The 15,458-nt window shown below is 41.6% G+C and overlaps 1 protein-coding gene across 7 annotated transcripts in view; it reads right to left on the bottom strand.

Annotated features, from left to right (window-relative positions):
* The window catches only part of NFU1 (NFU1 iron-sulfur cluster scaffold), a 44,319-nt gene extending 29,744 nt beyond the window's left edge, over positions 1-14,575 (bottom strand). The window contains exons 1-5 of one of the 7 annotated variants that reach the window (XM_008059807.2): positions 14,369-14,407; positions 13,602-13,792; positions 11,296-11,399; positions 5,018-5,153; positions 2,199-2,265 (exon numbers count right to left, since the gene is read on the bottom strand). In XM_008059807.2, the coding sequence (XP_008057998.1) occupies positions 2,199-2,265; positions 5,018-5,153; positions 11,296-11,389 (297 nt within the window). In that variant the 5' untranslated portion in view covers positions 11,390-11,399; positions 13,602-13,792; positions 14,369-14,407. Of the gene's footprint in view, positions 1-2,198; positions 2,266-5,017; positions 5,154-11,295; positions 11,400-13,601; positions 13,793-13,949; positions 14,036-14,368; positions 14,447-14,492 lie in introns of those variants that run through there. The other 6 variants (XM_021713248.1, XM_008059808.2, XM_008059804.2 and 3 more) reach the window with 6 other exon arrangements.
* Positions 14,576-15,458: the final 883 nt, after the last annotated feature.

Genomic DNA, 15,458 nt, shown 5'->3' with positions numbered 1-15,458 from the left:
TTCAAAATACAAGTAGTTACAGAATACTGGATTAGATTTAATGTTACTAAGCCAGTAGATCCTTTCAAATTACTTAAGAGGAATTAAATGAATGCTTTTGATTTTTGCACAATATTAGACAAGTGATTACATTTTGTGGATATACATCAATTCACAGATTTAAAAGGATATATAGGCCAAATTTAAACAGCTCACTTCACATTAATCTAGTGGACTTAAAAAATGAAACAGGGGCTGGGCTCAGTGGCTCAGCCTGTAATCCCAGCACTTTGGGAAGCTGAGGCGAGTGGATTGCTTGAGCCTGTGGGTTTGAGACCCGCAACTTGGTGAGATCTCATCTCCACAAAAAAAAAAAAAATTAGCTGGGCATGGTAGCATACACCTGTAGTTCCGGCTACTTGGAAGGCTGAGGAGGAAGGATCGCCTGAGCCCAGCAGGTCGAGGCTGCAGTGGCCAGGAGAGTGCCACTGCACTCCAGTCTGGAAGACAGAGTGAGACTCCAACTCAAAAAAAAAAGAAACAGGCTTACAAAAGATAAACATCTGGACTTCGCAGCAACTTGGATGGATTTAAAGTCTATCATACTCAGTGATCTATCACCGAAAGAAGAGAGTACCATATGTTCTCATTCATAAGTGGACGTTGAACAATTATCATAACACTATAAGAAAGGGATTGGCAGTAGTGGGAAACTGCCAGGGGAGGGGAGGTAGAATTGGGAGTTGAGGGAAACTGCTGGTGGGGGGCACACCTCAGCAACAAGGGTACCTGCATAATGAACATTTGTATACCTAACTCTGAACTGTACCCCGCATCTTAACACACACACACACACACACGCACACGCACACACATACAAATAATAATAAATTTCTGTTGTACAAAACAAGAAAAAAGAAAGAAACAGGTTTTTCTAGCAGATGCTGTCGCAACTATTGGAGGGGGTAGCATATTTAGCTTGATTTTGTGACATTTAGAGGGTAACCAAGTGCGGCAGAATTACACAGTCCACTGCTCTTATCTGTAAAGCTCTGAAGTATTATTGCAGGATTGTGGAATCTGTATATATACATACATACATGTAGTTTATTACACAACATCTCAACAGAATGAATGCATACGTTTCTCCTTTCAAAATTGGCACTTATATCACGGCATGACATATATGTATGTAATATGTTTCTATATAATATTTATGTATTTGCTTCTATTTTTACTCTATCAATTTAGAGAAAGAATAAAAATAGTACCTGGAAGCCTAAATTCTTGTCCTGCCAAGGTTTAATTTGCTATAATTTTAGAGTAAAAGTATAGTTCAGCCCCCTCAAATTAATTATAACTTGAAAATTGTATTAGCTTGATAAATGCTGAGAAGTAAACTTCATTTGAAATTTTTAGTAACTGTATATAAAATAGATTAAGAATGAAAATTCTGGAACATTGGATTCAGAAAAAAACTAAAAGTACTTCGAGTTTTCCTTTTTTTTTTTTTAAAGACCGGAAAATATAGATTATTTTAAAAGTAAACTACAGAGGCCATTGCCAAACTACCACTGCCATTGCCTTACTAGACTCTGGTGTGTGTGGCATGTGTTTTTTGAGCTAGCTATGGCTATCACCATGCTTCCTAGCTTTGGTCCCCTTCCCTATCTTGAGGAGGTGAATCTCCTCTTTCTTTCTCTCTCCCTAATTTACTTTCTAAATAAACTATATTTTCTTTTTTATTTTTTTGAGTTGGAGTCTCACTCTGTTGCCCAGACTGGAGTGCAGTGGCTGCCCCCGGCCATTGCATCCTCGACCTGCTGGGCTTCGGCGATCCTTCCGCCTCAGTCTTCCAAGTAGCTGGAACTACAAGCACGGGCTACCACGCCCGACTAATTTTTTGATTTATTGTAGAGATGAGGTCTCGCCAAGTTGCCCAGGTGGGTCTTGAACCCTTGGGTACAGGCAATCCACTCACCTCAGCCTCCCAAAGCATGGGATTATAGGCTAAGCCACCGAGCCTGGCCATAAACTATATTTTCTAATCTAAAAAAAAAAAAAGTAAACTAGAGAGAAAGGAGATTCACCTCCCCAAGGTAGGGGATGGGACCAAGGCTAGGAAACATGGCAACCGTGGCTCAGGGAGCCACATGGTTAGGCCATGGCTTAGCAAAGCAATGGTCAAGTATTACTTTATATTAATAGAATCCTGTTACCTTTGTGACAGTAATAAAATCTGGTCCAAAGAAGACACTTTTTACTCCTTCAATTCTAAATAATTGCCTGCAAATAAATAACAATTAAAAGATGCTAAAATGTTTTGCCATGGAAAAATTTAAACATACACAAAAGCAGAAAGAAAAAGTAAAAGATTCTCCCCATCCCCATCCCCGTTATCAACTCACAGTCAATTTTGTTTCATCTTCTTACCCTATAATCCAGCAATCCCACTTCTAGGTACTTATCCAAGAAAAATGAAAACATATGCACCACAAAGACTTGTAAGTGAATCTTTATAGCAGTTTTATTTATTGTAGTCACATACACAAAAAATCGAGAAATGCTCATCAACTGGTGAATAAATAAACAGTGTGTGGATACCCACACAACCAGTTAACTCATTCATTCAACAAACATGTGACACCCTCTGGTACTAGGCAATGTACAAAGCACTAGGGATACAACGATGAGCAAGACAGACTGGGCTCTGTTCTCAGGAAGCTTACGTTTTGGCTTATACCAAAAACATTCCCTACTAAAACAAAGAAAACAGATTCTGTGAATCTAGGAAACGGGCTGCTTTCAAAAGACTAACTAGAAAAGGTCTTTCACCATCTGAACATCTGTCAGAAATAATCTCCAACTAATCTATAACTGAATTAAGTAGGGCATTTTAAAATTTACATTTTTAAAATATAAAATATGTGAACTATACTTGATGTAAAACATTTCAAGGTATACATATAAAGTTTAAATGCCCCTTGACCACTTCTCCCAAATCCTCTGTTATCAGTCTGGTGCCCATTCTTCCAGATCCTTTTGTAAGAACATTTCTTGTTTTGCGATTTTTGTTTTTTAATACATAAAATCATATTGTACTCATTGTTCTGCAAGTTGCCTTCTTCACTTAATGGTATATCTTTGATGTCTTTCTGTGACAGCAATATGGGTCTTTCTCATTCTTTCTTTCTTTCCTTATTTATTTATTTTTAAGAGACGGGGAGCCGTGCCCGGTGGCTCAGCCTGTAATCCCACGCCTTTGGGAGGCTGAGGTGAGTGGATTGCCTGAGTCCACGGGTTCGAGACCTGCCTGGGCAAGCGAGACCTCATCTCTACAATAAATCAAAAAATTAGCCGGGCGTGGTAGCGCACGCCTGTAATTCCGGCTACTCAGAAGGCTGAGGCGGAAGGATCGCTGGAGCCCAGCAGGTCGAGGCTGCGGTGGCCGGGAGTGGCCACTGCACTCCAGTCTGGGCGACAGAGTGAGACTCCAACTCAAAAAAAAAGAGACAGGGGTCTCATCTTGTTGTCCAGGCTGGTCTAGAACTGAGCTCAAGCAATCCTTCCACTTCAGCCTCCCATAGTGTTGGGATTATGCCTTGGCCTCCCATAGTGCTGGTATTATAGATGTGAGCCATCGCACCCAGTCCCTCATCCTTTTTCTTGAGTTGAAGTCTCACTTCATTGCTCAGGCTGTAGTGCAGTAGCACACTCATAGCCACCCCACTGTCAACCTGCTGGGCTCAGGTGATCCTTCTGACTTATCCTTGCAGGTAGCTGGAACTACAGGAGCGCACTACCACGCCCAGCTAACTTTTTGATTGATTGTAGAGACGAGGTCTCACCAAGTTGCCCAGGCTGTTCTTGAACCTGTGGGCTCAGGCAATCCCCTCACCCTTGGCCTCCCAAAGTGCCAGGATTACAGGCTTGAGTTGTAATTTGAAAATCTGTAGACTATGGATGGACAAAGCTTATCTATCTTTTCCTACTGATGAATATTCAAGGTTATTTCCAACTTATTACCATTACTAACAAAACTATAATGAACATCCTTGTGCACACCTTGTTTACATGTGTGGGTGTACTCTAAGGTAGGGTCTTTCAAACCCACTAGTAAGTTGTGAAATCAATTATGTAGTGACCAGAATTTTATTTAATAAAATAAAACTAGAAAAGAATAACAAAAATAAGTAAAGAGAGGAAATTAAAGAATCCATTACCCACTGTAAGGGTGAAAAGGGTGAAAATTATCCCATTAAACATTTGTTTCTCACACATACGTAAGTGTGTACTGGGTCATAATGTTAAAACATTTTTACTGTGGCTTATGTAAAAAAAAAGTGTGCTCTCAGGTGTATTCTGAGAAGTGATATGTTTAAGTAAAAATAAATAAAGTATTAAGTAGAAATTTAAAAAACAATTCCAGCTGGGCTCGGCGCTCAGCCTGTAATCCCAGCACTTTGGGAGGTGGAGGTGAGTGGACTGCCCGAGCCCATGGGTTCAAGACCAGCCAGGGCAACTTGGCAAGACCTCGTTTCTACAATAAATAAAAAATTAGCTGGGCGTGGTAGCTCGCACCTGTAGTTCCAGCTACTTGGAAGGCTGAGGCAGAAAGATAGCCAGAGCCCAGCAGGTCAATGCTCGGGTGGCCGTGATCGTGCCACCACACTCCAGCCTGGGCGATGGAGACCCCAACTCAAAAAAAAAAAAATCAGATTTTTAAAGATTTGGAATGGAAACTTACCATGATTATCAATTTGATCATTTTTTTCCTTAAGGAGAAATGCAAATTTTTACTTATTCATGACACAGACCTCTCAAATACATCTCTCTTCAGTAGAAACATTTCCTAATATCAACTCCTATTTTTCTTTATCTCTTACCTGAAAAGAAAACAAATTATTCTCTACACTAAAAAAAAAAAAAAAACAAAAAAACAGTACACACACAAATGCTACAGTTAAATAAGGTTGTCTTAATGCAAAAGCCCGTTATTTATGTTTCTTGGTAAAAGCAAATTAAAACAGTAGTATACCTTGCCAGAGGGGAGCGAAATGCTGCAGCTGGGGTGGGAAAATCCATGGTCCTTGTCTCAAGAACTGGTTTTCCTGGTATAAACTTTAAACTGTTGGGATTTGGAGTATCTTGTGTTTGAATAAACATGTGTCTCACTACCAAAAAAAAAAAGAAAGAATATTACCCTAGAAAAAATAGTTAACAGGTTTATGGATTATAAAATGTTAATTTTCAGAGAACCAGAAGAAGTAAAAACAAATTGGGGGAAAAAAAACCAAGGGTTTATTGTCCAAGCCAACATAGTAAGAATTTATAAAGATGAGAAAGAAGGAAATTAGCAAGTTTGGAATAACTATATAGAATTTTATGTTAATACTCTAATAATTATTTAGATAGTTGTTACTCAAAAAATTACAGAAATATCTTACACTTAAGTCTTATATATAGTCATAATTCAGAAATCTTATAATCTATTTGGTGACTTGGTACTGATGGCTACCATTATCATAATCATAGATCATTTATCACTATAATATTTTTTTTTTTTGAGTTGGAGTCTCACTCTGTCGCCCAGACTGGAGTGCAGTGGCCGCTCCCGGCCACCGCAGCCTCGACCTGCTGGGCTCCGGCAATCCTTCCGCCTCAACCTTCCGAGTAGCCGAAATTACAGGCATGCGCTACCACGCCTGGCTGATTTTTTTTTTTTGATTTATTATAGAGATGAGGTCTCGCTGCCCAGGCGGGTCTCGAACCCGCGGGCTCAGGCAATCCACTCACCTCAGCCTCCCAAAGTGCTGGGATTACAGGCTGAGCCACCAAGCCCGGCTCATCACTATAATATTAATACAATAAAATATTACATTCTCTTCTTTCTCAAGTGCCACCACTATTTTAAAGACTTTAAATAAAGTTAGCAGTTTATAAATGTAAAAACAAATACTTATTGATTGCTGATTACATGCCAGATACAGGTCAAGGGCTTTAACGTATTTATGCCTTTAACAACCCTATAAAGAAGAAACTATTATTCCTATTTTACAAATGAAGAAATTGAAGCTTAGAAATATTAAACAACTTGCCCAGCGGTATAGTAAGTAACATTATAAAATATCACATAAGCAGGAATCTATGCAAATTGCTTTTTGGGATATTTAAAAGACATCCTCACAGGTTCTTTTCTTATTTTTTCTAGGACTATGAGTAGATTGAGAATAAATTTGTTAAAATGATAAAGAGAGAAAATAATCTTTAATTTCCTAACTCACTATTATAACAACAACCTGTAAGACAAAAGGACAGCATTGGGGTTTTATTTATTTATTTATTTTTTGAGTTAGAGTCTCCGTTGCCCAGGCTAGAGTGCATTGGCATGCTCACGGCCACCCCAGCATCAATCTGCTGGGCTCAGATGATCCTTCTGCCTCAGTCTTTCAAGTAGCTGGAACTACAAGAGCGCACTACCATGCCTGGCTAATTTTTTGATTTATGGTAGAGATGAGGTCTTGCCAAGTTGCCCAGGCTGTTCTCGAACCTGTGGGCTCTGGTAAGTCCCACACCTCAGCCTCCCAAAGTGCTGGGATTATAGGCTTGAGCCACCACGCCTGGCCAGCATTGGGGTTTTAATTGTTTTAAACCTACTGACTGGGTGTGGTGGCTCATGCCCATAATTCCAGCATTTTGGGAGGCCAAGGCGGGAGGACTGTCTGAGCCCAAGAGCTCGGGACCAGCCTGGGTAAGAGCAAGATGCTGTCTCTACAAAAAATGAAAATATTTGCTGGGCATGGTGGCACAAGTCTATAGTCCCAGCTACTCAGAAGGTTGGGAATGGAGGAACACTTGAGCCCAAAGGTTGGGGCTACGGTAAGCTATGATCACACCACTATACTCCAACCTGGGTGACAGAGAAAGCCCTCATCTCTAAAATAAATAAGTAAAACTATTATACAAACTGATTATTTGTTATGAAAATAAATCCTGAGTAAAAAGAACTCTTTCGGGCAACACCCTTGGGTCCCCTCCCAGTGTGAGAGCTTTTCTGTCCTCTAAATAAATCCTGCTTTCTAAAAAAAAGAAATCTTCCATCTTTAAGCAGTATATTTAAATAGGTTAGCAACAGTATATAAAAATAGCTAAATTTTACTGAGTACCCTATCATGCACTGGGCATGGTGCTAAGCACTTTACATGTATCATATCATTTAATCCTTACATCCTCCCAATGAAGCACTTTTTTTTTTTTTTTTTTTTTGAGTTGGAGTCTCACTCTGTCACCCAGACTGGAGTGCAGTGGCTGCTCCCGGCCACTGTAGCCTCGATTTGCTGGGCTCCGGCGATCCTTCTGCCTCAGCCTTCCAAGTAGCTGGAACTACAGGCGTGCACTACCACGCCCAGCTAATTTTTTATTTTATTATAGAGACGAGGTCTCACCAAGTTGCCCAGGCAGGTCTCGAACCCGCCGGCTCAGGCAATCCACTCACCTCAGCCTCCCAAAGTGCTGGGATTACAGACTGAGCCACCCAGCCCGGCTGAAGCACTGTTTTTAATCTTATTATATGATAAGGAAATTAAAAATTCCCCAGCTAGTAAGTGATAGAATCAGGATTCATGGCTGGGTAATTTTTGAGGGCTGACTCTCTTAGCCACTGTACAAACTGCCTGCTGATCCTCATCTAATACTGCCAAGCGTAATGGGAAAATACATTTAAGATCAGTCTTCCTGTTCTGTCATAATCTTCATATCACATATTTTAGGAGACAATAAAATATCAAAAAGCAACAGTTGGACTGCTTCCTCATGTTCCCTCCCACTGTGGGAGATTTTCTGTCCTCACGATAAATCCTGCTTCCCCTCTCCCCCCCAAAAAAAGTAACAGTTTTATTTTAAATGTGAAAGATTAAATTTGGTAAAACATTATGGTTAAATGAAAGTGATTTTTTGAAACTATTAAGGAGAAAGGCCCAATTTGACAGAGTCATTCTGGCACCTTGCCATGCAGTTCCAACTAGCTGTTGTTACACCATTCCCTGGATAAAGCTGAAATTGGAACTAAACTCTAATATATTTTGCTTAAGTCACTGTCCTAATTAGACGTCTGTTGGTGACCAGGCAAATCCTTAAAAAGAGAAAAATAAAAAATAAATGTCCAAGTACTTCATTCAAGTATTTGTATCTCCAGCAAGACATTCCTCTGAAAATCTGTATTATAAGGGAACAATTTTTCAAATGAAACATTAAAGAAAGGATTGCCACCACTTTCAGTATACAAAAGAGTGGAAGGCTCTTCCAGCCCTAGTTCCGAACCAACAATTTCTTCTTACAGCCTTTCTTAAAAATTTATTGGTAATAAAAAAAAAAAATCTGTACACAGGCACTGTATCAATATTTGAAGAATTAAATCTGGCTTTGTCCTACCCAATTAAGTTGAGTAAGACTACTCAACTAGTAAAAATTTTTTAGAAATTCTCGAAGGTAAAAGTTATAAATATAAAAATAGTATTTCAAAATACATCTATATGTACTGTCAAAAGTAAAAATGTGAAAATATATGGTATCACCACACAACTTTCCTCTTTTGATAATAAACAAAGCCATTTAAAAAGACTAATTTGAATAGGTACTTAACAAAATCATTCCAATTACAGTCTAAGTTGGGTTTAACTAGGTATTTTTTTCCCTTTTTTATTTTGAGTTGGGATCTCACTCTGCCACCTAGACTTCAGCGTGGCAGCACGATCACTGCATGCCATAGCCTCAACCTCCTGGGCTCCGGAGATTCTTCTACTTCGGCCTCCTGAGTAGCTGGGACTATAGGCGCATGCCACCATGTCAGGCTAATTTTTAAAAATTTTTTTATAGAGATGGATCTTGCTATGTTGCCTAGTCTGGTCTAGAACTTCTGGCTCAAGCGATCTTCTCATGTCAGCCTCCCAAAGTGCTGGGACTGCAGGTGTGAGTCACTGTGCCTCACTAATTTTTTTTTGAGTTGGAATCCCACTCTCCTTCGCCCAGGCTGGGGTGCAGTGGTACGAAAGCTCATGGCCATCCCAGTGTCAACCTGCTGGTCTCCGGTGATCCTTCCACCTCAGTCTTTCAGTTACCCGGAACTACAGGCGCATGCTACCACACCCGGCTAATTTATTAAATTCATTATAGAGATGAGGTCTCACCATGTTGCCCAGGCTGGTCTCAAACCCGCGAGCTCAGGCAATCCACTCATCTTGGCCTCCCAGAGTCCTGGGATTATAGACTGAGCCACTGAACCTGGCCTGTGCCTTGCTAATTACAATGACTCGCAGGTCCATCATCCAGAAAGATGGTCCTGAAAATATCATGAGAGTTACAACAGGATAGAGACTAATAAAAAATATTTTTTCCTATTTTTATTTTTTTTAGTTGGAGTCTCACTCTGTCAACCAGACTGGAGTGCAGTGGCTGCTCCCAGCCACCGCAGCCTCGACCTGCTGGGCTCCGGTGATCCTTCCACCTCAGCCTTCCAAGTAGCTGGAACTATAGGCGTGCACTACCATGCCCTGCTAATTTTTGATTTATTGTGGAGGTGAGGTCTCGTCAAGTTGCCCAGGCGGATCTCGAACCAGCGGGCTCAGGCAATCCACTCACCTCGGCTTCCCAAAGTGCTGGGATTACAGACTGAGCCACCGAGCCCAGCCTATTTTTTCCTATTATGCTTAGTACTAAATACCTAAGTAGGTAGGCATAGGCTTTCCCACAATACATATTGATTAGTGGTGCTTAAAGTCAATATCAATGATTAAAATTAGTGGGTTTCCAATTTGAAAAACCTAGATGATCACATAATTCAGTCCTACAAAGTTTAAAAGTTCAGTTAAAGTGGTTTGATCTGCTGAGTTGCTCAATATTTACATCTAAACTATTCTGTGATTCAAGGATTCAGGCAAGCCCGGGAAAGTATTCCTCTTCTTGTTCCAGTCTATGGAAGATGTAGGGTCTACTCTGACTCAGCTCATGTTCTTAGCCAGTCAGTCACTTTCCAGAATAATGCCACAGGGAGGCGTTCAAGATATGACAGAGGGCTGGGTACAGTGGCCATGCCTGTAATCCCAGTGCCCTAGGAGACTGATGCAGAAGAATAACTTGAGGCCAGAAGTTTGAGAGAAGGTAACAATGGAAAGATGGTAGGCTGAATCCATAACATTTACAGTTCCAAAACAACACAAAGGCATACATTTACATACATACTCACATGCAGACATATATATCCCTCAAAGTTCCCTAACCACATTAGACAATTCCATTTCAAATTATTTTCAAAACCCATCTTTATATCTATTTTCAATATTAAAGAAAATCAAAATATGTAACATCAATAAGATTAACAAAATTATAGTAATTAATTTTAACAAAAAATGAAGTTATATTCAAAATCCTATGTTCTAAGGTCTAAATGAAAGTCAGAAATTTACTAATATATAGGAGTTTTCTTATCAAAATAAGGAAAGCAGTAACTTAAAATATAAAAGACTCTTTGAAATACAAAACATTTTAAACTTTTTATAATATTTTCATTTCAGAAATCATTTACTATGAAACTCTTGTGTTCCAGTGGGCATGTTATACAAGACACTGAAATTTCATTGATCTACTGGACAACAATGTCCTTGAAAATAAATTTTCTTATTTAGAATTAGAAGTCTATAAAATAATAACTTTTTGGCCAAGTGTGGTGGCACACTCCTATTATTCCAGCATGTTGGGAGGCTGAGGCAGGAGGATTGGTTGAGAATAGGAGTTTAAAACCAGCATAGGCAACATAGTGAGACCAATCTCTACAAAAAAATTTTTTTTAACTTGCTAGGTGTGGTGGCACATGCCTGTAGTACTGGTTACTCTGCAGGCTGAGGCAGAAGGATCACCTGAGCCCAGGAGGGCAAAGCTGTGGTGGGCTCTGTGCCACCACACTCCAGCTTAGGGAACAGAGTGAGACCCTGACTCCAAAAAAAAAAAAGTTTGTTTTTTTTTTTTGTGCATTCTTTTTATAGGCTTCCAGTTGAAAATTTACAAATTCTCATCTTTTATGATCCACAATATCCTAGCACAGTTCCATTAGTTTCTTTTCTTTTTTTCTTTTTTGAGTTGATGCCTCACTCTGCCCAGGCCGGAGTGCAGTGACATGCTCATGCTCATGGCTACCGCAGCCTCAACCTACTGGACTCAGGTGATCCTCCCGCCTCAGCCTTCCAAGTAGCTGGAACTACAGGCATGTGCCATCATCCATCAGTTTCTAAAACACAGTTTGCTCTAAAAGAGGTGAAATTTTACCTGTGTTACATAAGGCTGCAGGTAGTAGGAAAAGTGGTCTTTGTACAAATTGATGCAGAGGTTGTTTCTTAATAGTGTATGGATTCTTCAACATGTGACCGAATCTACATTTAAAAACAAAAAATGAATTGACATGTGAAGAGATCTAATATTTTAAAGTCAGGTTCTACTTCTCATATATTAAAAAAGACATGTGACACTTAGACATAACCAACAATAAAAACAGCTACAGAGCTCACATTTTAATTTTCCATCTACATTATTTCCCCTCACTTAGGCAAGCATCACCTATAGACAGATAAAAATCAGGTAGAGTTCAAATAAAAATTCCTAGCCTTGATAAAGGATGTACACATGACAGTGTAACATCCAGGTGCAAGAAACAGAATTGTACCTACATTAGTGATTTGTAACCTGTAGCCCCATACTCTTAGCTATCCAAGAAGAATAAAAAACTGTAAGCTTTTATTTCTTCTTAAAATTTCACTTAGATAATAGAGTCACATGGTCCAAAACTGATAAGGTAAAAAAGTGTATACAGTAGAAAATCTCCCTGCTTTCCTGTCCCCTACATTGCCCTCTCTAGAGATAACCTATATTACCTGTTTTGACAGTGTTTCAATACTTCAAAAAGTCTAACAGAACGTGTATTATTATCTACTTTTTTAATGAAAACATATTAACCCAGGGTTGTAACTTTATTTCACTCTAACAGAGAAATCTTAATTGGCTATTTTTCATGACTTTAACAAATTAAAAACACAGGGAGAATGGAAGACCAAATACTACTGGAAAAAAAATAAAATGAGACTTAAGAAATGAAAAATTTGCCAGGCACCGTGGCTCACACCTGTAATCCCAGCCCTTGGAGTGGCCAAGGAGAGAGGATTGCCTAAGCCCACGGGTTTGAAATCAGCCAACATGGCGAGACCTTGTCTCTACAATAAGGATTTAAAAAATAACCAGGTGTGGTTGGCAACGTCTATAGTTCCAGCTATTTAGAAGGGTGAAGCGGAAGGATCACCTGAGCCCAGCAGGTCGAGGCTGCAGTGGCTGTTTGTCACTATACTCCCGCCTGAGTGACAGAAAAAAAAAAAAAGAAAAACTTTAGAACCTTAATGTAAGTTAAAGCCCAGCTTGCTTTAAAATATTATTGCTGTCATTTTACAGGAGCCATTAAATAACTTTAAGCACAGGAGTCAACTGTCATGATATATAGCTTTTTTTTAAAGCATTGCTCTATTTTCACCTAAAATAGGCAGGAAGTGACAAAAAGGGGCGGTATCACATTTTTTCCTTAGAAAACTGGAATTCAGGCCAGGTGTGGTGGCTCATGCCTGTAACCCCAGCACTTTGGGAGGCTGAGGCAAGAGGAACACCTGAGCCCAGGGGTTCGGGGCCAGCCTGGGCAACTTGATGAGACCTCGTCTCTACAATACACCAAAAAAGTAGCCTGGCGTGGTGGCATGCACCTGTGGTTCCAATTACTTGGAAGGCTGAGGTGGAAGGATCACCCTGAGCCCAGCAGGTTGAGGCTGCGGTGGCCATGGCATGCCACTGCACTCCGGCCTGGGTGACAGAGTGAGACTTCTACTCACAAAAAAAAAAGAAAGAAAATTGGAATTCTGTTTGTTACAAAGAGTAAGCACAAATTAAGAAGAATACAGATTAACTAAAATTTTCTTTATCTTCAGTAATTTTCAAATACTATTTTAAGCAAAAGACTACTTCACAGGCACACTGTGGGACTGTAACCCACAGAGTTTCTAGGATGCTATGGGAGAGATTAAAGGCCTGGCACTGAGGATTCAGAACAATGAAGGCACTGAATGAGAAATAAGGAACCTGTGAAGCCCTGACTGCCACTCTCCACACTACCTCCAGAGTTGACCACAGTAAAGTCTGTCACCACTTTAAATTATATAATTATATGACTCTATTATGGCACTCCTGACCTTGTTCTTATTTGCTAGTTTGTCTTTCTTAGAGACTGCAAACTCATCAAGGGACTGTCTTCATTCCTAGCTGATGGCCTAGTGACCTCAGTACATCATCTCTACAATGAGATTAATATTAGGAGTCACCTCATCAACACTGAAAAAAAAAAAACACTGCTCTGGAAGATATACACAAGAGTACTGGATCCAGATAATCCTTGCCAGGCCAAGCAGTACACATTCCTCTTCTTGCCCCAGGCCATGCAGTAGGTGCTCAGTAAATAGAAGCTGCTATATTATTATGTTATTGATGCCCAATAACCACTTACAGAATGGATGAAATTCAAAGTTTGGGGTGAAAACACCTACCTTTACCTAGAGTTCACTGTCTAAATCTGTGGATACTCTGGAATTTGGAAATACACCGAGAGTGCACTGTTTTTGTCCCTTCAGCCCAGGGAAAAGTCAGCAGAAAGAATGAATAGGAAACACATTCTGACAGAGAAGGCTTCAACGTTGTTTTTTCAAGAGTGGGTTAAATCTTTAAAGGAAAACATCTTCTGAAAAACGAGGGGGAGGCAGGAGTTAACTAAAAAAAAAATTCTTCTCCAAATTTAATATTTTTAGAAAATGCATTTAAACCTCAAGAGCACCACTAACACTAAAACGTCGAATGCTCACGAGGTCAGAGTCCCACACCTGCATACGTCCCCTTACCAATGTTCACAGACGTCTCTGAGAGACACTCGAAGGCAGGGCTCAGGGAAGCGGGGGAAGGGAGTGAAGTGGGCTTGGAGGGGGGACGTGGAGGAAGGTGGCAGGAACCTAGGGGTCTGGAGTCTCCTCCGCGTTCCATCACTGTGAAGCTGTGTGACCCTGGACATGTCACATCCTCTTTCCGCCTCACTGGAAAAATGAGGAAATGAGAAAAGGTATTTCCTTCCCCTCCGTGTGGTCGAAAGGCGGGGGTGGCGGGGTCCAAGACTTAAAACCCAGTCCTCCGTCCTGCCTCTCCAGCCAGGCTCTACCAGCCTCCCAACCGCAGGGACTCGAGCACAGGGTCTCTGAGCCTGAGATGGGCCCCACCAGGCCGTCCGAATTAGAGGTGCCGAGATGCCTGCAGGACAAACCCCCACCTGCGGGACGGGGTCTGTCCCAACGACTCCATTCGATGCATTGCCCCCTTGAGAGAGGGTCTGCGAGGCGGCGACCGCTACGCCCAGCAGCACCCCTATTCCGAGCTCCAGGCCGGTCACCTACCGCCTGCGTAGCTCTGCGACAGAACCCAAAGCGCCCCAGCCCCGGCGGGCCGCCGCCGCCGCCGCCATCTTAGTCCGAGAGCGCGCAGGCGAGTCCAGGGATGGGGGAGAAGGGGGGGACGACAACAACAACCCCTCCCCCACCCCAAACCCGCGCAGGCGCAACACAGCCGGCCGGGGGCCGGGCCCGCACTAGGAATAGCGCACCCTATCGGGGGCGGACGGCGCTACAGCGGAGGAGCGCGGCTGTGTGGCGACCCGCAATTGACAACCTACTTCATCAACCGAAGGACACAGGCGCGGAAGCGACGGGGAAACCTTTGCTACGTTTGTGCAGACGCCTTCGGTGAGGCACGCGGCACTTTTTTTTTTTTTTTTTTTGAGTTGGAGTCTCACTCTGTTGCCCAGGCTGGAGTCCCGTGGCACACTCATGGCCACTCCAGCGTCGACCTGCTGCACGGCTCTTTTCTTTTTCTGCCTGTTAGGCGCTTCGCTGGCGCTGGTCTTGCAGTTAGAATACTTTTCTCCCAGTATGGGGAATATAGCAAGACAGCCATCTCTCAAAAAAAAAGAAAGAAAGAAAGAAAAAAAAAAGGAGGCTGAGGACTGAGGATCACTTGAGCCCAGGAGCTCGAGGCTGCACATTACAGCCTAAGCAGCAGAGCAAAATCTTGTCCCTCTAACCACCGCCCCCCCCCCCCCCCGCAAAGAATTATTTTCCTAGCTACCACCGTGACTCACGCCTGTAATCCCAGAACTTTGAGAGGTTGAGGTGGGAGGAATGCTGGAGGCCAGGAGTTTGAGACCATCCTGGACAACATAGCCAGACTCACTCTGTCTCTACAAAAAAATAAGCAAAATTTCCAGGGTTGATGGCATGCACCAATATTCCCAGCTGCTCGAGAAGCTGAGGAGAGAGGATCACTTGAGCACAGGAAGTTAAGGCTGCAGTGAGCCAAGACTGCAC

This window comes from Carlito syrichta, unplaced genomic scaffold (assembly GCF_000164805.1).
Source record: "Carlito syrichta isolate Samal-C Ts95f unplaced genomic scaffold, Tarsius_syrichta-2.0.1 Scaffold304375, whole genome shotgun sequence".
NCBI classification, from domain to species: domain Eukaryota; kingdom Metazoa; phylum Chordata; class Mammalia; order Primates; family Tarsiidae; genus Carlito; species Carlito syrichta.
The sequence above is the reverse complement of the archived record's forward strand: the minus strand, read 5'-3'. Positions and strand labels throughout refer to the sequence as shown.